The sequence below is a fragment of the Pristiophorus japonicus genome, chromosome 2 (assembly GCF_044704955.1).
Source record: "Pristiophorus japonicus isolate sPriJap1 chromosome 2, sPriJap1.hap1, whole genome shotgun sequence".
NCBI classification, from domain to species: domain Eukaryota; kingdom Metazoa; phylum Chordata; class Chondrichthyes; family Pristiophoridae; genus Pristiophorus; species Pristiophorus japonicus.
The window spans coordinates 88,781,405-88,805,061 of record NC_091978.1 but is presented as its reverse complement, the minus strand read 5'-3'; the positions used below and the strand labels follow the sequence as shown (position 1 = coordinate 88,805,061).

At 44.5% G+C, this 23,657-nt stretch overlaps 1 protein-coding gene across 3 annotated transcripts in view; it reads left to right on the top strand.

Annotated features, from left to right (window-relative positions):
- The window catches only part of ca9 (carbonic anhydrase IX), a 155,882-nt gene extending 139,591 nt beyond the window's left edge, over nt 1-16,291 (top strand). For all 3 annotated transcript variants that reach the window (XM_070862485.1, XM_070862484.1, XM_070862486.1), the window contains 5 exons: nt 706-750; nt 3,135-3,176; nt 7,537-7,560; nt 10,685-10,775; nt 14,742-16,291. In XM_070862485.1, the coding sequence (XP_070718586.1) occupies nt 706-750; nt 3,135-3,176; nt 7,537-7,560; nt 10,685-10,775; nt 14,742-14,802 (263 nt within the window). In that variant the 3' untranslated portion in view covers nt 14,803-16,291. The remainder of the gene's footprint in view (nt 1-705; nt 751-3,134; nt 3,177-7,536; nt 7,561-10,684; nt 10,776-14,741) is intronic.
- Nucleotides 16,292-23,657: the final 7,366 nt, after the last annotated feature.

The following is a 23,657-nucleotide window of genomic DNA, read 5'->3' as shown; positions in this document are numbered from 1 at the left end:
GTCCCCAAACGGGCGTAACTGAATTTGGACCCCATAATGTCAATCTATTATTGCTGACTAATTTAAATATTCCCACCCAAATTTGTATGGGTGTATTCATGTCGCTTCCTCCTTAGGCAGCCATTGATTCAGGCAGGAAATCCTGTTAGTGGTGGTGTTAAGCAGAACAATTCTCCCAGTTTATCTCCCACCCCTGCCTGTCCCAGAACCATCACCAAAATGACGGAAAGGAAGCTGAGAATCATCCCTTGTTCACAAGAGAGTGTATTTTGCAAGGTCTGTGGAGGGGAACAGGGTCAATTGGTCATATGGCTTTATATTTTCTTATATTTGCATGGAACAAACGGAGTCAATTGTGATGGAAAAGTTTACCTTTATTGGACTTTGTCTTGAGGCAAATGCACAGGGTCATGTTAGTTAAAATGCAAATTTTATAACCTCGTAGCTGTTAGGAGTTTGCCTCAGTTATTTTGACAGGCTGATCCTAGTCCATTAAGATCCAGCTAATAAACCAATCAAATATGAGCAGATAAGTGACAGTGACTAGGACTCCAAATGGAAACTTTGCTTATTGCTGCTTAATGATATTGTGAATGTTTTACAGATTAAATGTGCTGAATATTCAATCTGATATTAGTAGTCAAGAGCAAAAGTTGAGAGCGCCATCTAGCACTTCAAATAACATAGTGACTTTTGTGCCCACAGTTCCTAAGGAAGACTCCACTGAATCCGAGGGAGATGACAAATCAGGTACAATAATTTCCAGATTTACGGACCAGTATGACACAAAAATCGTTACGGTTGAATTGTGCTTTTCTGGGACTTTTTTTTGATTTGTGAATATAACCTGTAATTTTATATCATTCTGAGCATTCTATTTAAAGCTCCAAGCGCCACTGATGAAATAATTAATTTTGACAGCATCTTTAAGCTAGCTACCAACAAGTATTTTTTGTTCCACCGTGTTGTTTCTGTTTCTGGTGCCCAAAATATCACATCAAGTTTTTACCTTCAAGATGACCTGAGGTCAAACTTTCAAAATTGCCCTTTTGATTCGCTGAGAAACTTTAAAATCAGTTTCAGCCAATTAGAATCCCAATGTCAATTAGTATGTCCCTTGCTCTCCCATAAACTTATTGAGAAAAATGGTGCATGAACGAATTATAATGAAAGAGCAGGACTTTATTCAGCTGCCCAGGGATCCAGTTTTGAAGTTGGAATAGTGAGAATAAATCAGTGAAAACACAATAAAAATTAATTAGTAAGTGAGTGCATTTTAGCAGTAAGAGAGTATGAGACTGCACGAGATGTGTGTGTGGTTGCAGGGCATTTGAACAGCAAAAACAAATTGTTTTGATTTTTGACATACAATTGATAAACAGTTTATTTGCATAAAATGTTAGAATTGTTCAAATATAGTTATTATATTGATATATTTTTCACCTCTAGGATGAATTAAGCATGCACACATGGCTGTAAATAGTTTAGTGAGAGGAGAATGGTGGAGGGATTGAGGGCAACGTATCCCACACAGATTTGTTGTGGCAGGAGTTATGTCTTCCTCTTGCCCTTCCCCCAAATCACAAAATTGCCCCAATTTCTCTGCCCCAACTCTTTAAATGTAATTGTGCCCCTGAGCATATTATATATTACAGATATGTAGCCAAATTGAAAAGAAGCAGCTTACATTTTTATAGCCCCTTATCACATGTCTCAGAAACATCCCAAAGTGCTTCACATACAATTAATTATTTTGAAGTGTTGACTGTTGTTATGTAGGGAAATGTGGCAGCCAATTTGTGCACAGCAGTTGGATGAATGGCCAGTTTTTGTGGAGTTGACTGAGGGAGGAATATTAACCAGGATGCTGGGAGAACGCTCTGCTCTTATTCAAATAGTGTCTTATGCAGCCCACCTGAACCACAGGGACAAGTAACTTGAACTCATGACCTTCTGAGTTAGAGACCAAAATGCTACCAATCAAATCAAAAGCAGATTTTAAGATTATATTCGATCGTGTGGTCTAATCTTAAGATTATATTAACCATAATAGATAGTCTAATAGAGTTGTAATGAATTCTATCGAAATATACATCCAGCACGGATATGGCAATCATTTGTGTGCTGAAGCAGTTATATATTTTATAGGTAAAGTGTTTATCAGAGACACTCAGGTACAAGGCCAAAGGGTTGATGAAAGAACAAGGCCAGAACAAGCCTTTTTTATATGAAGGCTATGACTTTATATAGGTTGTTTGCTGTGCCATAGCTGAAGCGAGTGGGATGTCATATAATAAGTTCATTGTGGCAGTAAAACGTACCTTGGACTTTGCCTCAAGATAAACACAGGAGGATGAATGTTTTACGATGTTAAAGCTGTTACATGTTTGCTGCAGCCGTTTCTCTCTGGCCCCGGCTGAGGCATATTCATCAAGTCAAAGCTAGTCAATAGCAGAGAAATAGGTCGGTGAGCAAGGGTGACTGGTTGAGCAAGATTTTCCATACAGGTGGAGCTGGAGGTGAGGCAGTTAGTAGTGGGAAATGGGCCAAGGCGCCATCTGCTGGGTCTCCGGCATCGACAGCCACGACTGTGATTTTGGCCAATGCAGAATACTTCTACCCATATTTGTGTGGGCTTATTCAAATGACATTGCATTCATGGCATCCAGCATTGCTAAAATGGCAGAGGAGCAATCAACTGCACTCGGCAAGGCACAATATGTTTGTAAAAAAAAATCAAAAAATTAATGTTATTCTGCAGCCCTGGAGCCTGCTAACCACATGACTCCGCAGCAGGCGGCCAAAGCCAGCCACAGACATTTTCCTCACCCCTGCAAATGGCCAACAATGCACAGCTTGGAATACTGCCAGCAACCCTCCTCTGTTATGTACATAGCACTGATCTGGGATGATGGGTCAGGGTCAGTAGTCCATGAGATGGGTAGGTTCTGCCCATGATCTGTGGGACTCAGACTGGATTAGAAAATCCAACCCGTTTTGTCATTATCTTCATCTGCACAAGGATATTGTAATTATTGGGTGAAATACTTTTAACATTCAAACTGGTATTAGTTTTCAAGTCTCCTGTCCAGTGCATTCCCCAACACTTAATATTCTGTTTAATGTTTTAACAGGCTCAGAATCTGGTGAATCAGGTATATACAGTAATAACCGAGGTAAGAGGATTTTTAGCTTGTTACACATTAGAGAATCTGACACACAATATGAATAATAGTTGAACTGAGCATTCCAGGATTGTCTTACTGGCAGAAAAAAAATGTGGGAAAAAGCATATGGGGCCAAATTCCCTTGGCTGTTACATTGGACTTTTGCTGTAGTTCAGTGGGAGTTTGGCAGAGTGGCTTGGATAAAGATCGGAACCCAGGTGCGCCAGCTCCTGACCATAGTTGATAAAAGCTTGTTCCTTATGAGGGCACTGACACATAAGAAATAGAAACAAGAGTAAGCCACATGGCCCTTTGAGCCTGCTCCGCCATTCAATAAGACCATAGCTAAGCTTCTACCTCAACTCCACCTTCCCGCACTATCTCCATATCCCTTACTTTCCTTCATAGAATCATAGAAATTTATCATTCAGCCCATCGTGTCCATGCCGGTCAACAAAGAGCTATCCAGCCTAATCCCACTTTCCAGCTCTTGGTCTGTAGCCTTGTCAGTTACGGCACTTCAGGTGCATATCCAAGTACTTTTTAAAATGTGGTGAGGGTTTCTGTCTCTACCATCCTTTCAGGCAGTGAGTTCCAGACCCCTACCACCCTCTGGGTGAAAAAATTCCCCTCAAATTCCCTTTAAACCTCCTACCACTTACTTTAAATCTATGCCTTAGTTCCTGGGTGGTGGGGACTCTCTACACCAGGCTTCCCACTTCCTTGATCTGTAAGGGACCTGGCATGGCGTTGGCTAGCACAGGTGAGATGAAGTTACCGGTCTCCAAAAGGCACAAGCAGGCCTCACCATTGTGCGTGGGGTGGAGGAAGGGGAGAGCCACCTGGACTTGTGAACTTTGGAGATTATGTAATTGTTTCTTTATTATGAATAGATTACTCAGACTCTAGCAGGATCAGCACTGGAAGGCTGAACATCCAAACCATCTCCCGTTTATAACGCAGCTACATATTATTGAGATAAACTTACAGTGCCACTGATGGAATTTAATGCTATATAATTCTCGGCTGATTTTCTCCCTTCCTAACCTACTAGGGGTGAGTGTAGCATCCCAAACAGATCAGCAAACTCAACACAGGCCAGCGATTGAAGCTGGAATCATCTGGTCAATATGGCTTAGTTCAACCCCAGGCAGTGTCTAAAATGTACCTTGCAGGACAACATTATCAATAATATAAGTAGATCCTCAGAAAATGCTACTCCCGCCACACAGTACTGACCCCTGATTACCAAGATCCATGACGAAGCCTTGGACAACGTGGACCATTTTCCATACCTCGGGAGCCTACTGTCAACAAGGGCAGACGTCGATGACAAAGTCCAACACGGCCTTCAGTGTGCCAGTGCAGCCTTCGGTCGCCTGAGGAAGAGAGTGTTTGAAGATCAGGACCTCAAACTCGGCACCAAGCTCATGGTCTACAGAGCAGTAGTGATACCTGCCCTCCTATATGCTTCAGAGACATGAACAATATACAGCAGGCAGCTCAAAGCACTGGAGAAGTACCACCGCTGCCTCCGCAAGATCCTTGGCAGGATAGGTGCACCAACGTCAGTGGTCTCACTCAGGCCAACATCCCCAGCATCAAAGCATGGACCATGCTCGATCAGCTCCGCTGGACGGGCCACATCGTCTGCCTGCCCGAAACTAGACTCCCAAAACAAGTGCTCTACTCAGAGCTCCGACACGGCAAGCGTGCCTCAGGTGGGCAGAGGAAACGTTTCAAGGATACCCTCAAAGTCTCCTTGAAAAAATGCAACATCCCCACCGACACCTGGGAATCCCTGGCCCAAGACCACTCAAAGTGGAGAAGAAGTATCCGGGAAGGTGCCGAACCCCTCGAGTCTCTTCGCCGGGAGCAAGCGGAAGCCAAGCGCAAACAGCGGAAGGAGCGCACGACAACCCAAGCACCCCATCCACCCGTCCCTTCAACCAAAGTCTGCCCCACCTGTGACAGAGACTGTAGGTTCTGCATTGGACTCAGCAGTCACCTGAGAACTCATATTAATGTGGAAGCAAGTCATCCTCGACTCCCGAGGGACTGCCTAAGAGGAGAAGAAGAGTTCTGGGTTAATTTAGGTAGTATACATCACTGTTAGAGCGATTTGCAAATCATACTTTTGGTAAGCTGAATACAGTGATGCTTCTACTGCTCTCTGCGGTGTAATGGGGCAGAGATGTTTTGTTTAGTGGGTTTTGCAGTCTTGATGTCAGCTTTATTGAATTATTATAGTTTCTGTAAATAGTTTTATTGTGCTAGCTGTTATCATGCTAGGTGCAGGTTTACAACCCTTTCAAACTGGAACTTTGAGAGTCAGACATGCTGTCGTTTCTGATTGGATACTAAATGTCAGGCCATGAGAAGTGTTTCAGTTTCAATTACTCAGTAGTGCTCTATGACAGGAGACCCGAGATAAGACATTAAACGTCTGTGATCTGTGTCTGTGAAACGCAATCAAATAATGTTAGATTAACAGAATGCTGTCCTGAAAAGCTTCTTAATTACAGTTAGAAATTTCCCAGAGGTTGTCCTGTAACCATTCACCTCCAGGTAAATTGCTTTATCATAACCTACAGACCAAAAGGGATTGGGGGTGAAATTCACTGTCACCTTGTTTGGGGTCGGTAACAGTTGGGAGGCACCAGGCGCAGAAGTTTTGCCCCTCCCAAAAGATTCAGGTTACCGCCCCTGGAAGGAAGTGGAGCTCTAAATCAAGCGCTTCACTTCCTCCTTGGAGTGCTAACAGGGTGGATGCCTCAGCAGTGCTGCACACTGGGCTACCGTGTCCAAAGAGTCCTTCTCTCCCTTAAAGGGAAGGGAAGTGGAGTTATGGTCAAAGATCAGCCATGATCGTGTTGAATGGCCGTATGGCCTACTCAAGCTCCTAATTCTTATGTCCTTATGTCTGTTCACCTCTGCCTGCAGATACAGGTGTGTGAGTACTGATGGGTGGACACAAAGCACCTGTCTTGCAGCCTGATCTGGCATTTTTTCATTGGTCTTCTATTTCCTCAGATTAGGGAATTCCCATCGGGAAACCCATTGGTGCGGGTTATGATGCTTGGGGCTAAAATAAGCATTCCAACCACGGGGACAAAGGCTTAGGTGAATGTGAAATGCCAGCAGGATCAAAGGGGGAAAATGAGGAATAATGGTTAGGAAATGGCTGAAATACTGAAAGTACCATTACCTAAAAATCCTAGACATCCATGTCTAAATGCACATGCATCATGAAATGTTAGGGTGTCGTCGCATTCAAATTAATATTTAAATCAAGTGCCCATCTGTTCGAGGAGGGTGTTTGTACCCCACTGTCCACCATCCAAGTGAAATTGTGTGTGACACAAAGTGAGTAGAGATCCAACGCAAACATCTTCATCTACTTCTCGGATCAGGATTGTGATATATTCTTTATGACATCTCAAACACGCACATACTCAAGATGGCTCTGCAGGAACTTGTCATGCGACCTTGGCACATGATCCTTTTATTATATACATCAGCAGTTGCGTTACCACAGTAGTCCACTAGGTGGAGCTCTATATTACAAGGATCACCCGATTTGTACTTGTAAATTGAGTGATCCCAAACAGAAAATCTGGGCTTGAGTATCAGTGAGCCCCTGAATGAAGTGTCAAAGCTGAGCCGGATGCTATCCTTTTCCAGGATCAGCAATAAACTTCTTGCAGGCGATACTGGAAAACAGCCAGGAACGGGAAGCCTAGTGATTTGTTTTGTGTGTTTTCCCAATTCTAGTACCCCAACAACACCTGCAGATGGGATCAAATAGCTCAGTGAACACAGGCCAGTGAGGAAACCTGAGAGCTTTGTATGTAAAGCTCAGTACCACATTATGTAATACATTTACCCATTGAGCCACTGCGAGTCAGTTGTAGTTTTTTTTTAATATATAGTATCCCACATCTCAAATAATTAAACATTGAAATTCTCAAAACATTGCTATTAACATCTGACAACTTTATAGAACAACTGGAAAATTTACCTCTAAAAATGTAAAATTACTGATCTAAATCCATGGGTCTGAAAGCTTGGCCAGAAAAAAGCTATTTATTCTGATTCCTGACAGGGGTTGGACCTTAAGATTGCATCATTTACTAAATCCACAATGTACTCTCAGTTCTGAAGTGCTTTAGCTATTTGTATCTGTCGTTAGCTGGCATGATCCAGATATTTCCTTTCTTATAAAAGTGTTGTGTAAAAGCGTATTTTATTTTCAACAGTAAAACTTGGCAAATAATGATTTCTTTGTGATGTTTATTGGTAAATGTTATATTAGCATATTATTTCTACAATGTGTAACTTTTGTTTCTTTCTTCCTCTTTTAATTCAGTCGATGGCAGCTATTTCACTTTAGGTAAGTATTTTAAGCTTCTATGTTTTTATTCTCTATGTTTTTTTGATAGAAAACATTTCTTCAGTCCTTGTGATTCTAACTCAGTGCTGCTGATAAAATCATGTCCTGAATTGACTAAAAGCTACATGTTAACAGATGTCTCATATTCCTGTTAGAACAGATAATGTTTACTCAGTGAACTCGTAACTAAAAAATCCAAACTTTATACAATATCTTAATAAACTTCAAAGACTGCACGAACATTAGCAATTAGGACAAACTTAAACTGGTCAACTGGGGTTGCAAAATAAGGTGGAAACTTTTTTGTTCAAATAACTAAATAGAAATGCACTAGCCATTTTTAATTTCCCTTAATACCAAAAGCTTGCATTTATATAGCACCTTTAACATAAAAACATCCCAAGGAAATTCACAAATGGAATAGACATCAAGCCACGGAGGAAGGAATTAGAAGGGCTGCGTGAGCCTGATTTAAAAGATGGGTTTTGTGAAAGTTCTTAAAGGAAATGAGAGAGACATGGAAAAGAAAAGAAAGAAGTGGAAAGGTAGAGAGGTTTAGGGAGGGAGTTCCAGACAGCTGAAGGCTCTGTCACTAATAATGGGGCAAAGGGAGGAGTTCACACGCAAAAGACCAAAGACCAAAGGGAGTGGGGCAGGATGGGTTGTTTTTAAAAGAGGAGAGAAAAATGTAGAGGAGCAGAGAGAAGAGGAGGAAAAGACATGGAGGAAATTCAAGATAAGGGCAAAGATTTTAAATTTAGTACGTTGGGGGATGGGCAGCCAGTTAGAGTTTTTGACAACTTGGAATTTGTGGATGGTGAAGAATGGGAGGGCAGAAAGGAGGACATTGGAATAATTGGGAGTAATTTTAAATCCCTGCGCCCACTGGAAACCAAACAAGGGTGCAGTGAAAATGGAGTGGCTAAAATACTCACTCGGTTTCGATTTTAGAATGCCTGATAGTTCAGACACATGAGGCACCTGCCTGACTCAGGCAAGAGTCTCGTAAAGGCCAATGTCCCTGGTGCCATCTTAACCCAGAGGAAAATGATGCACCCGCAACAGCCGTCCCCAGCAGCTACAACCATTTCTGAAGACCGAAGAGGCCTTTCCAGGTAAATTTAAAATGTTCCTTTCTAGGATGATGAAATGATGGAAAGACAGAGGAGAGGGAGTAGAGGTGTTCAGGTGTGAAATGAAGGATGAGCTGATGCTTGATGCAAAGGCTAATGGAAGAGAGAAGGGAGGACATCTTGGTAAAGAAATTGGCATGGAGCCTGGGGTGAGAAGATGAAACAGGATAAAGTGATTGAAGGAATGGAAGATGCTAGAGAGATGATAGAGGCCACTGTGGTGATTTGGATGGGGCAAATGAAGGAAAATATTGCCAGGTGACAAGACTTCAATGAGGGGGCAGGAATTGCCATCCATGAGCCATGTTTTGCTCAGCTCCAGAATGAGAATGGAGTCATCTACAATGAGGTTGCTGCTTTGGGTGCCATGGTTGGCATGACCGAGAATGCCAGTCTCCTGACCCAAACCCATATTTCCCTGCCTGCTGAATCTGGAATGAGTCCTGCCCTTTTTTGAATACTTCAAGTGAATTGCCTTTCATTACCTAGGTAACGATCTATTCCGCAAATTATCATCTGCAGTATGCGGCTTCTTTAGTTTGTACAGTCATTTCCACCTGCGAACTATACCCAGTTGTTATTTTTATTTTACCATTTTCTGAAGATACAGGGGTTTGAGTTGAGACTCAGCTTTGTGATTTGCTGCGTTAAAAAACAGCATGACCCAAATATTGAGTGAATCGTTGCAAATTTCAAACCTTTGAAATCTGGAATCCACAAAAATCACAAAAGTAGTTACATAGAAAAAAAATAGAAAATAGGTGCAGGTGTAGGCCATTCGGCCCTTCGAGCCTGCACCAACCTTACTGGGAGCATGCATGCCATGGAACTCCATCCCGCTGAAGTTCATGTAGTGAGGAGGAAGGAACAGGCTTTTGGTGGTTTGGGAGTGCATCTGTGGCAATCCAACCAACGTTACTAGAAACACCAGTAGCAGTTGGCTGACCTGGGGTATGCCAGATACCCCCTAGTAAAACAGTCTGACTGTCCCACAGTCCTCTTACAAAGAAGGTGACCTTAAAAAGTAGCAAAACAATCTTGACTCCTCACACCAACCATCTTTGGGGTCTAGTCCCCAAATTGTTCTTGGACCCATGCTGATGCCACATTGGGTCGTGATTGAGGAGTAAGGAGTTGGTGCTCCTGACCTATGGAGTTCCTGTTCCCCCATCCCATGTCCCTCGTCAAGTGCAGGTTCTGCCCCATAAGACTATTCAGGAACCACTACTACAAGGCATATCCAGGTCCTGGCCAAATTTACAGCCATTCCAGATAACCCCTGCTAAACCTATGGCAGGAATCCATTCAAAAAGCCAAGCAATCTTAGGACTCAAATCCTTAGACAGCTCCCTTTGTTTGCTGACTCAATGGCAATCTGAAACAGGCCCCTTCAATGGGGCTGTAACCAAGAGAACTGAGTTAATTGTGAAGCGAATATATCCATGTGTGTGAAGGTATTAACCGTGTGTCCCAAATATTCCACTCTGACATCATAACTACAGCGGAGTGGGAATTGTTGACCATAAGCCAGAGTTTTCATGGTCAGGGCAGGGATAGGGCAATACCATAAATCAGGTGGACACCTGTACCAGTATTTGGACATCTTCAGCATTGCTACAGGGGGCAGGGAGCAAAATATGGCGATTGAAAGCCACATGGGCTCAAAGCTGGCAGGACCAGCTAAAAATGAAGAAACATTGTTCTCAGAGGGCCTATTCCGTTGGCTGGTTGTTATCACCTGGAGTTTTCAAGGCCATCACTGCAGCCTGGAACACCGCTGTGAGCCCCACTTACTCTGCTCCACTGAACGGGATGCTGGTATCTGGTTGCTGTCCAGCTTTCTCGGGCTTAGGAGGAAGAATAGCAGATGGCGGAACTTCTGCCCACCATTCCCCAACACAAAGCCCCCATCGTCCACTGGCCCAAAGGAAATTTGGTGCCTCTTGCTTTTAAATGAGCATTCTAATCAATTATCTGTTATGTATCTGTAGGTGATATGCTGGCCACTATATTTGGGATCCTGTTTGGATGTACTGCTTTGGCCTTTGTAATTTATGTGATGAAACAAAGGAAAAGACAAAGGTGAGAACGATGAGAACAGTTATTATCCACTTCATAAATAAGTAGAGACCGTTAACAGCAATTTAACAGCATATACAGATTTAACCAAATGTATTAGTCCATTAGGAGAGTTTTACTTTTATAAGTATAGAGAATGGCACAGTATCGCCAAACTATCTACTTAAAACTGAACACAGCATTTCATAGAATCATAGTTATAATAAATGTATTTATAAATCATCAAAGAAAGAAAAACATGGCTCACCACACACTTATGTTTTTGATAGGTGGAAAAGCACTGCACTGTCATGTATTGCAGTTCAGGCTAAGCTACCAGTCAAGTTTATTACCTAAAAGAAATTCACACAGGAACAGGAGTAGACCATTTAGCCCAGTGAGCCTGTTTACAGTGGAGCAATTTTAGACTCACACACAATTTTCAGAATCTATTTTGAACCTCAGCCTCTTTTCAGACTCTTTATGTTGGTATACAGCTCCAGTCTTTCCATCATGATGTAGATATTCCATTGAATTAAGTGAACTAAACATCCCAGGGCTACTGCCCAGACATTCTTACCACTTCCTTTGAAGTAGAGGTTGGCTTCCTGAAAGACGCTGCTAGTTCTTTCTCAACAGGCTGGTAATCATAATGTAACGTATTTCTATCACCTGAGTAGATGGGGAACGTTTACTAGGTCAGGCCAGAAGCAACGCTTTTCATGTCACAGCTGTTAGTTTTGAAACATTGCTTTCCTTTCTGGAGGGTCAACCATTATAGACAGCAATCTTGATTTGACACAGTTAGTATAATTATTCTCTTATGACCTAACATTCCTGGTACGATTGTCCACCCTAGCCAGTATTATATATTCACTCTACCCTCTGGCCAAAGATAAAATAATTGTTTTCAGACATGAGCTAGTAGCCCCTGATAATGATGTTTTCAATGGTACGCATTCATCACTCAGTTAAATCTAGCATAAAGTCAGCATAGAAATTAAGAGTCAGAAAATTGGACTTATTTTGCAATGCTAACTGCAATCTCAACTGTGCCACTAGGGGGAGGTGCAGAGCAGAGACCAGGCACTTTCCTCACTGGGAGGGAGGGCAATCCAAGGGCCATGTCCTGAGTTGCTGAAGATTAGTGGGGTGGTAAATTGGGCTGAGCCTAGTCATGCCGGAACTCTGCCCTGATCTGCCAAATGTAGGTGGACAGTACTTCAAAGCTGAATAAGTGGGATCCACAGGACTGTTTCAGGGCTAGTTTCTTTCATTAACACTGTTAACACTGCTACAGATCTTTAGGCTGGAATTTTCTTCGGAGTGGCGAGATGAGGGCGGGGGGATGTCCGGGGCAGGCAGGAAATCCTGGAGGCCCGGTTTCCTGCAGGACCTGTCGACTTTAATGGCAGGACCTAATTTGAATGTGAGGCCTTGGTTTCCCGCCTACACCCAGCCAGTCTCTCAGGGTAGGCCTCAAGTTTCGAGGGGTCGGTCTGGGGGAGAGATCGCGGGAGGGGTGTCGGGAATCGGGAAGGGGTGGCAATCGGTGGGGGGAGGGGGGAGCAGTAATTGGCAGGAGGAGGGTCGGGAATAGGGAAGGCATCGGTAATTGGTGGGGGGGGGATCAGGAATCGGCAGGAGGGGAGGAGGGAATTGGTGGGAGGGAGTCGGGAATCGGTGGGAGGAGGTGTTGGGAATTGGGGTGGGGTCAGCAATTGGGGGATTAGGGAATCTGCGGGACGGGATCGGCAAACAGGTAAGTTGGCAATCGGCGGGGGGGGGGGCGGTAGGGGGGGAGAGAGAGAATCGGCAGGGGGTTGCAGGATCGGCAGGTAATGGGGGGTGGTCGGGATCAGGTGGGGGTGACCGGGGTCGCTGGGAGGTGAAGGGGAATCAGGGATCGTTGTGGGGGGGGGGGCGGGGGTCAGCCGGGGATTGCGGGGGTCAGCCGGGGATTGCGGGGGTCAGAGGATCGGCAGGTGGGGCCGGAGGATTGGGAACAGCCACCGGATGATCATGGCTGTCCACGTCATCACCATTGGAGAGAGAGGCTTGGGGGGGGGGGCGGCGGGGAGTTCTGGGAAAGCAATTGAAGGCCTCGTGGGGGGGTCGCTGATTGTGGGGGGTGGGTATAGTCAGGACCCTAGATCCAGGAGGTAGGTATAAAGCCACTTACCACCTGGATGCAACAGTGTCCGCCTCGGTTTAACTGCTGAGTTTCACAAATTGTGTGAAACCTGTCCACATGCAGTTAAACTCAAAATGGACGGGGAAAAAGAAGCTTCCAGCCTCATTACAATATTTAAATTGAGGTAACGCCCCCTGGGAGTGGATTGGTTGCCTGCCCCCTGTCCCGCCTCCGGCAAAACTGGAAATGGGCGGGTTGGAGGCAGGATCAGGTCAAGAATCCCATTTTTAACAATTTAACTGCCCCCACACTCCAATCCCACCCATTCTTTTTACGGAAAATTCCGGCCTTAAGATCTGTACAATTTTCCAGGCTTGATTTGAAGTGATCTGCAGTTCTCAGGCAGTAGTTCCATCCAGCGCTCGACCAACATATTTATATCAGCTGAACACCAAAAACTGAATGGGTTCAGCCAAAGGCAAGCTGACTGCTTGTGGAGAGCACACACGCTGGGCCAAGGAGAATGGAGGGCTAGGGGGTTAAAGGTGATCACAATTTTTTAAACTTCCCCTTTGAAAAGAATATTTATGATGAGATTCTTCGTTCTCTAATTTTCTCGCCCGTTTTCTCTGCTCTTCTCTTGAAGGCGCTGAGTGCACTTGCACAGGTAATGGCAGGCCTCTGGTACCTTGACCAAGTGCCATTTTCCCATGGGAGCCTAGAAAGTGAATGCCAACAGACTATTTGAACATAGATGGCATCACAGCCAAGCATGTTCATGTTCTCTCACAACATGCAGCAGGGATTATTGGTTAGTGAGCAGGAGCAAGTCCTTTGCTGATTGTCCCCCTTTCCTAGCCCAGAGGCATTGAGACTTGTTATAGCACTGCGTCAGCTGTCGGAGGCTGATTTAGCACAAACCAGGAATCGACGGCCCTACTGGCCTATATGCCTTGGTATTGCACCAGCCCCTTTAGGCAAGCCTCCTTTAATATAATGTCCTTCAATGTTTATAATGCTTATCTATTGAAAGTATTTCTTATGAAAGAGAAAGAATAGTAAAATTAAGGGGAGAAATTCGGGGCGCAAGCAACTTTTCGCCCAGGCATGGCGCCGCTACTGACTCCCGTGGGAGCTTAGCGGTGGCGGTAACCGGTAGCACCCCACTCCGCTGCGCTGGCGATGACAACGTCATCACCGTGCGTAGTGACCCGTTTTTGCACCAGAGCAAAAATTCGGTAGCTGCCATGGGTGATGCCACCGGTGATGCCTGTGACAGCTTCATGGTGGCCTACCGGCTGTAGGCCGCTTGCAGGGCGATAATTAAAGGGGAGGTGTGGAACGTAAAAAAAAAAATGACCGACATACCGGTTGCGGCCTTTTTGTTGGTCGAGTGCGGGGTTCATGCCGCGATCTTGCAGCCAGGCACTCCTTTAATGAAGAGGAGGGCCCTGTCTACGCGCCAGCGCTACATATCCCACCACATACCGCTGCGAACGTCACGGAAGCTTTGCGCCCGCTCCCACCCCACTGAGGAAGTGGAGTGCGATATTTTGTGCTCCACTTCCTCCCGGGGCGGTAACCCGTATATAGGTCGTGAGGTGGGACTTCTGTGCCTGGCACAGGAACTCCTGCCTCGCGGCTGTTACCCCCCACCCCCCCAAACTGGGCAGTACCGAATTTTGCAGCCTAAAAGTTTGCACCCATGTTTTGAACATGAAACAGCCTTGGTGATTGAATCATAAACCAAATTGGTGAACCTGCGTCCTTTGTAAAAACCTACCAGATTTTCTCTTTCTAATTCCCTTCACAGTGATTTGTCACTTATATTGCAAACTATTTTTTACCCTTTACAGGTCAAACACTGAAACAGGACAGAAAGTGATTTACAAACCTGCTGCTACAACGGAGGCATGAGATCACAGCAAATAACTTTACCAGCTGGAAATCTCGAACTGAACCTGGGTATTCGAGCAGAAGTTATTCATTTCTAGAGAACAAATTACTTGTTTATTATCTGCGGTCATCGGAGCTTCAGATGTGGCTTGCTGCAGTTTGAAACTGCTTATGAATAAAGATTGTTCTGTGCAGCACTAGGAGGAAGTAAACCTTTGATAAAATACTGCATTGTAACATGTTGTAATCTGAGTGTACAGCACTAAAGCTATTCCACTCGGGCTGTTGATTTTTCGTACACTAGAAGGATGGTAAACAATTTTGATCAGTTGTATAAAACATTTAATCAATTTTAAGTGAATTAGTGAGTGCTTATCTATTTTTCTACACTAAATGTGCTATATAAGGGCAAGTTCTGTAATCTGTTTTACTGTGTGACACAGGATGTCACACATATACTTGGTGGTGGTAGGGAAAGGAATATTGTTGAAGAGTGCTTGGGCATATTTACTGAATGTGGGCAACATTGATTACACAAAGGGGCTCAATAATATCTGTCTGGTGGTGCAAGTGTCATTTTGTGACAGGGTGGGAAAGGAGGAGCACAAAAAGATATTTGTGCTTTTTATCTTTGAAATGATATTTTATAAGGTCAGTACTAATCTGTGCTGAAAAATTTGGCAAGATTGGCACAGAGAAATCCTTTTAAAAAAATTATTACGAACCATAAATGGCAAAAATTGCATCAATGCCATTTCTATTACAGTCTAAAATAAAGTGGCTTTTTTGGAGTAAAGGACAACTATAATCACAAACCAAGAGAGAAGACCCTGTCCCTCAGGGTAACAACTTGGATTTATAGAGTGCCTTTTATGTCAAAAAGTCCCAAGGGGCTTCACAAATTCAACTAGACAGGGAAATGGACTCCGAGGAGGGAAAGTGTAGAAGGGTTGACCACAAGCCTGATCACAAAGATGCGTTTTGAGAAGGCTTATAAAGGGGGAGGTAAAATGGTGTGCTGAAAGGTTTTAGGGAGGGAGTTCTAGAGAGTGGGACCAAGATGACCGAAGGCTCTGCCACCAATGGTGGGGCAAAAGGAAGAGGGGGAGACACAAAAGCCCTGAGCCAGAGGGATGAAGAGGGTGTGGGGACGGATGCAAGGCTGGAGGATGTTGCAGAGGTGCAGCGAGACAAGGCTGTGGAGGGATTTAAAGATAAGGATGGGGAGCTTAAATTTAATATGTTGGGGGACAGGGAGCCAATGTAGATCAATAAAGATCAACATGATGGGCCGGACGGATAGGAGCAGCTTTAATTAATTATGCTGCTCCCACAATTTGTCACTTTACATGGATTTCAAGGGAGTTTTTAAAGGAAATATTTCTGAGCACTGTTTCAAAATTGAACAATGAAACTTTCCGCTTTCAAGATAAAAGGTGTTTCATGGCAATGTTAGTGACTGTGGTTGAACAAAGCATTCAACTAATAAAAACATCTTCTTGAAAAGTTACTCATTTTGCTTGCATTTTGACCTTTGCCTCAAATAATATGGGTATCCAGGTTAATAATGTAGGGAGGAAATTCCCAAATACTGATGCATTGGGCTTTTAACCTGGAAGATTGCATGGGTTTGGGAGCGGGAAGATTAAATTCAGGAAAACTGTCAGTGCATCGGGAACCCGCTGACTTCCAAATTTAATTTGAGCGCGTTAGGCTGTGTGTGCACACCCCCTCGGAAGAGGTGATTTGACAATTGTTAATCGTTCAATTAGAGCGATATTAACATGTACTTTTGACTTTAATGTCAGAGCCATGGGTTTCCTGGGCTTCCTGAAACTCGCCAGTGAAACCAAGATGATTACACAGCGGCAATTGAGGGGGCTGAATCAATTTCAGAGAAATATGCCAATAAATACTCAGTACTCACAGTTGCTTTCTGGGGAAGGGTTTGTTCACAGTACTTTTGTTGAGAGGTTACTTTCTACACTTTGGAGGTTTGCTCCATCACATCAGATTCACCTCAGATGAGGACCAAGATGACCAGCAACATGACCCACAGCAGGCTGCTGCTCACAGACCTGTAGCTCCACAAGAGAGAGGGGAGCAGCAGAGAGGGCAAAGCAGAAAGGTGCAGCTCATCGGAGGCGATACCCACGAAACAGGGTCTACAGGCAGAGACTGAGTTTCTTTGACATGTCTGAACATCAGTGTCTCAGGAGGCTCAGGATGTCACATCAGGTGATGGCAGACATCTGCTGCCTCCTAGGAAAAAGAGGGGAGGGGAGGGAAGGGGAGGGGAAAAAGAGGGGAGGGGAGGACTTGTCGCCTGCCACATCTACCGACACCTGCTGCACGCGTGAAGGCCATGTGGAAGATAAAAGACATGAATTAGTTGTGGCAAGGTAAGAATGTTGCAAGTTATCATGATGAAGATGATCATATTTCACTCGCTGTTGAAACTCTCCCCCCTCCCCTTCCCTTCCCCTCTTTTTCCCCTCCCTTCTGACATAAGAACATAAGAAAAAGTAGCAGGATTAGGCCCTTTGGCCTCTCAGGCCTGCTCAGCCATTCAGTAAGATCATGGCTGATCTGATCTTGGCCTCAACTCTACTTCCCTGCCCGCTCCCCATAACCCTTGACTCTCTTATCATTCAAAATCTGTCTATCTCCACGTTAAATATATTCTATGACCCAGTCTCCACAATTCTCTGGGGTAGAGAATTCCAAAGATTCACGACCATCTGAGAGAAGAAATTCCTCCTCATTTCCGTTTTAAATGGGAGATCCCTTATTCTGAAACTATGCCCAGTAGTTCTAGATTCCATCCCAGAGTACTTAAGGAAATGGCCCTAGAAATAGTGGATGCATTGGTGATCATTTTCCAGCGGTATATCGACTCTGGATCAGTTCCTATCGACTGGAGGGTAGCTAATGTAACACCACTTTTTAAAAAAGGAGGGAGAGAGAAAATGGGTAATTATAGACCGGTTAGCCTGACATCAGTAATGGGGAAAATGTTGGAATCAATCATTAAGGATGAAATAGCAGCGCGTTTGGAATGCAGTGACAGGGTCAGTCCAAATCAGCATGGATTTATGAAAGGGAAATCATGCTTGACAAATCTTCTGGAATTTTTTGAGGATGTAACTAGCAGAGTGGACAAGGGAGAACCAGTGGATGTGGTGTATTTGGACTTTCAAAAGCCTTTTGACAAGGTCCCACACTAGAGATTGGTGTGCACATGGCATTGGGGGTAATGTACTGACGTGGATAGAGAACTGGTTGGCAGATAGGAAGCAGAGAGTCGGGATGAACAGGTCCTTTTCAGAATGGCAGGCAGTGACTAGTGGAGTGCCGCAGGGCTTAGTGCTGGTACCCCAGCTCTTTACAATATATATTAATGATTTAGATGATGGAATTGAGTGTAATATCTCCAAGTTTGCTGATGACACTAAACTGGGTGGTGGTGTGAGCCGTGAGGAGGATGCTAAGTGGCTGCAGGGTGACTTGGACAGGATAGGCGAGTGGGCAAATACATGGCAGATGCAGTATAATGTGGATAAATGTGAGGTTATCCACTTTGGGGGCAAAAACAAGAAGGCAGAATATTATCTGAATGACGGCAGATTAGGAAAAGGGGAGGTGCAACAAGACCAGGGTGTCATGGTTCATCAGTCACTGAAAGTGGGCATGCAGATACAGCAGGCGGTGAAGAAGGCAAATGGTATGTTGGCCTTCATAGCTAGGGGATTTGAGTATAGGAGCAGGGAGGTCTTACTGCAGTTGTACAGGGCCTTAGTGAAGCCTCACCTGGAATATAGTGTTCAGTTTTGGTCTCCTAATCTGAGGAAGGACATTCTTGCTATTGAGGGAGTGCAGCGAAGGTTCACCAGACTGATTCCAGGGATGGCTGGACTGTCATATGAGGAGAGACTGGATCAACTGGGCCTTTATTCACTGGAGTTTAGAAGAATGAGAGGGGATCTCATAGAAACGTATAAGATTCTGACGGGACTGGACAGGTTAGATGCGGGAAGAATGTTCCCGATGTTGGGGAAGTCCAGAACCAGGGGACATAGTCTTAGGATAAGGGCCAGGTCATTCACGACTGAGATGAGGAGAAACTTCTTCACTCAGAGAGTTGTTAACCTGTGGAATTCCCTGCCGCAGAGAGTTGTTAATGCCAGTTCATTGGATATATTCAAGAGGGAGTTAGATATGGCCCTTACGGCTAAGGGGATCAAGGGGTATGGAGAGAAAGCAGGAAAGGAGTACTGAGAGAATGATCAGCCATGATCTTATTGAATGGTGGTGCAGGCTCGAAGTGCCGAATGGCCTACCCCTGCACCAATTTTCTATGTTTCTATGTTTCTATTCCCCCACGAGGAGAAACATCCTCTCTGCACCTACCTTGTCAAGCCCCCTCACAATCTTCTACATTTCAATAAGATCACCTCTCATTCTTCTAAACTCCAATGAGTATAGGCCCAACTTGCTCAACCTTTCTTCATAAGACAACCCCTTCATCTCAGGAATCAACCTAGTGAACCTTCTCTGAACTGACTCCAATGGAAGTGTATCCCTCTTTAAATAAGGAGACCAAAACTGCACGCAGCACTCCAGGTGTAGTCTCACCAACGCTCTGTACAGTTGTAGCAGGACTAGGCTTGAGAAGGCAGAGTCAGGGGGTGGGATGATGGGCACTGCAGGATGCAGGTGAATGTGGCACTGTACTCACCTTTCCTGCCCTGCTTATGTAATTAATTCATTTTCTGCATTGAATCCAGGGATGTGGCACCACGCTCCTGCTGCTGACTGCCTCGGCAACCTCCAACCATGTTTTCTTTGTATTTGCTGCAGATTTCTTCGTTCCAATTCTTCACAACCTCCAGCAACACATCCGGGGAGGTGTGTGTAAAGCGGGGCACAGCCTTTGCCTGTCTCGACTCCATTGCAACACTTTTCCAGTTCTCGAACAGCCAACTCCCAACTCCTTCCACTTGCATGTTTGGATTGCCCCTTTAAAAACTGGAGTTGAGATCACGTTCTACCATCTGTAAACTTGACGAAATTTATAAGTCACACTGAGTCCCGTTCATCCATCACCCTTGTTCGCTGACCTACATTGGCTCCCGGTTAAGCAACTCGTCAATTTTAAAATTCTCATTTTAGAGCTGGAAAGTGGGATTAGGCTGGATGGCCTCTTGTTGGCTGGTGCAGACATGATGAGCCGAAATGGCCTCCTTCTGTGCTATAAACCTCTATGACTCTATGATTCATACTTGTTTTCAAATACCTCCATGGCCTCGCTCCTTGCTATCTCTGCAATCTCCTCCAGTCCCACAACCCTCCGACATATCTGCATTCCTCTAATTTTGGCCTCTTGAGCATCCCTGATTTTAATTGCTCCACCATTGGTGGCCGTGCCTTCAGCTTCCAAGGCAGTCAGCTGTGGAATTCCTTCTTTAAAACTCTCCGCTTCTCTACCAAAATTTTCTCCTTAAGACGCTCCTTAAAACCTACCTCTTTGACCAAGCTTTTGGTCATCTGCCCTGATAATGTTTAATGAGACAGGATTAATAAATGATCTCATAGTAAAGGATCCTCTAGGAAAGAGTGATCATTGCATGGTTGAATTTCAAATTCAGTTGGAGGGTGAGAATGTTGGGTCTCAAACCAGTATCTTGGCAATACAAAGGTATGAAGGCAGAGTTGGCTGGGAAAATAGATTAAAGTGTAAGACGGTTGATGAGCAGTGACAGACATTGAAGGAGATATTTCATAATTCTCAACAAAAATATATTCCAGTGAGAAGAAAAGACTATAAGAGAAGGGAGAACCATCCATGGCTAACTAAGGAAGTAAAGGATGGTATCTCTTACGAGATGAATTTAGGGAGCTAGGAGCTAAATTAAAAAGTAGACCTCAAAAGTAGTAATCTCAGGATTGCTACCAGTGCCACGTGCTAGTCAGAGTAGGAATTGCAGGATAGCTCAGAAGAGTATGTGGCTTCAGGAGTGGTGCAGAAGGGAGAGATTCAAATTCCTGGGACATTGGAACCGGTTCTGGGGGAGGTGGGATCAATACAAACCGGACGGTCTGCACCTGGTCAGGACAGGAACCAATGTCCTTGGGGAAGTGTTTGCTAGTGCTGCTGGGGAGGAGTTAAACTAATATGGCAGGGGGATGGGAACCTATGCAGGGAGACAGAGGGAAATAAAATGGAGGCAGAAGCAAAAGATAGAAAGGAGAATAGTAAAAGTGGAGGACAGAGAAACCCAAGGCAAAAAACAAAAAGGGCCACATTATAGAAAAATTCTAAAGGGGCAAAGTTTGTTCAAAAGGCAAGCCTGAAGGCTCTGTGTCTCAATGCGAGGAGTATTCGGAATAAGGTGGACAAATTAACTGCGCAGATAGCAGTTAACGGATATGATGTAATTGGCATCATGGAGACATGGCTCCAGGGTGACCAAGGCTGGGAACTCAACATCCAGGGGTATTCAACATTTAGGAAGGATAGACAGAAAGGAAAAGGAGGCGGGGTGGCGTTGCTGGTTAAAGAAGAAATTAATGCAATAGTAAGGAGGGACATTAGCTTGGATGATGTGGAATTGATATGGGTGGAGCTGCGGAATACCAAAGGGCAGAAAACGCTAGTGGGAGTTGTGCAATACAGTAGTAGTGAGGTTGGGGACAGTATCAAACAAGAAATAAGGGATGCGTGCAATAAAGGTACAGCAGTTATCATGGGCGACTTTAATCTACATATTGATTGGGCTAACCAAACTGGTAGCAATGCGGTGGAGGAGGATTTCCTGGAGTGTATTAGGGATGGTTTTCTTGACCAATATGCCAAGGAACCAACTAGAGAGCTGGCCATCCTCGACTGGGTGATGTGTAATGAGAAGGGACTAATTGGCAATCTTGTTGTGCGAGGCCCCTTGGGGTAGAGTGACCATAATATGGTAGAATTCTTTATTAAGATGGAGAGTGACACAGTTAATTCAGAAACTAGGGTCCTGAACTTAAGGAAAGGTAACTTCGATGGTATGAGGCGTGAATTGGCTAGAATAGACTGGCAAATGATGCTTAAAGTGTTGACGGTGGACAGGCAATGGCAAACATTTAAAGATCATATGGATGAACTTCAACAATTGTACATCCCTATCTGGAGTAAAAATAAAACGGGGAAGGTGTTTCAACCGTGGCTAGCAAGGGAAATTAAGGATAGTGTTAAATCCAAGGAAGAGGCATATCCAAGGAAGAGGCAGAAAAAGCAGCAAACCTGAGGACTGGGAGAAATTTAGAATTCAGCAGAATAGGACTAAGGGTTTAATTAAGAGGGGGAAAATAGAGTACGAGAAGAAGTTTGCCAGGAACATAAAAACTGACTGCAAACACTTCTATAGATATGTGAAGAGAAAAAGATTAATGAAGACAAACGTAGGTCCCTTGCAGTTGGATTCAGGTGAATTTATAATGGGGAACAAAGAAATGGCAGACCAATTGAACAAATACTTTGGTTCTGTCTTCACGAAGGAAGACACAAATAACCTTCCGGATGTACTAGGGGGCCGAGGGTCTAGTGAGAAGGAGGAACTGAAGGATATCCTTATTAGGCGGGAAATTGTGTTAGGGAAATTGATGGGATTGAAGGCCGATAAATCCCCAGGGCTTGATGGTCTGCATCCCAGAGTACTTAAGGAGTTGGCCTTGGAAATAGCGGATGCATTGACAGTCATTTTCCAACAGTCTATCAACTCTGGATCAGTTCCTATGGAGTGGAGGGTAGCCAATGTAACACCACTTTTTAAAAAAGGAGGGAGAGAGAAAACAGGGAATTATAGGCTGGTCAGCCTGACATCGGTAGTGGGTAAAATGATGGAATCAATTATTAAGGATGTCATAGCAGTGCATTTGGAAAGAGGTGGCATGATAGGTCCAAGTCAGCATGGATTTGTGAAAGGGAAATCATGCATGACAAATCTTCTGGAATTTTTTGAGGATGTTTCCAGTAGAGTGGACAAGGGAGAACCAGTTGATGTGGTGTATTTGGACTTTCAGAAGGCTTTCGACAAAGTTCCACACAAGAGATTAATGTGCAAAGTTAAAGCACATGGGATTGGGGGTAGTGTGCTGGCGTGGATTGAGAACTGGTTGGCAGACAGGAAGCAAAGAGTAGGAGTAAATGGGTACTTTTCAGAATGGCAGGCAGTGACTAGTGGGGTACCGCAAGGTTCTGTGCTGGGGCCCCAGCTGTTTACATTGTACATTAATGATTTAGACGAGGGGATTAAATGTAGTATCTCCAAATTTGCGGATGATACTAAGTTGGGTGGCAGTGTGAGCTGCGAGGAGGATGCTATGAGGCTGCAGAGTGACTTGGATAGGTTAGGTGAGTGGGCAAATGCATGGCAGATGAAGTATAATGTGGGTAAATGTGAGGTTATCCACTTTGGTGATAAAAACAGAGAGACAGACTATTATCTGAATGGTGACAGATTAGGAAAAGGGGAGGTGCAACGAGACCTGGGTGTCATGGTACATCAGTCATTGAAGGTTGGCATGTAGGTACAGCAGGCGGTTAAGAAAGCAAATGGCATGTTGGCCTTCATAGCGAGGGGATTTGAGTATAGGAGCAGGGAGGTCTTACTGCAGTTGTACAGGGCCTTAGTGAGACCTCACCTGGAATATTGTGTTCACTTTTGGTCTCCTAATCTGAGGAAGGACGTTCTTGCTATTGAGCGGGTGCAGCGAAGGTTCACCTAATTGAATGCCGGGATGGCAGAACTGACATATGAGGAGAGACTGGATCAACTGGGCCTTTATACACTGGAGTTTAGAAGAATGAGAGGGGATCTCATAGAAACGTATAA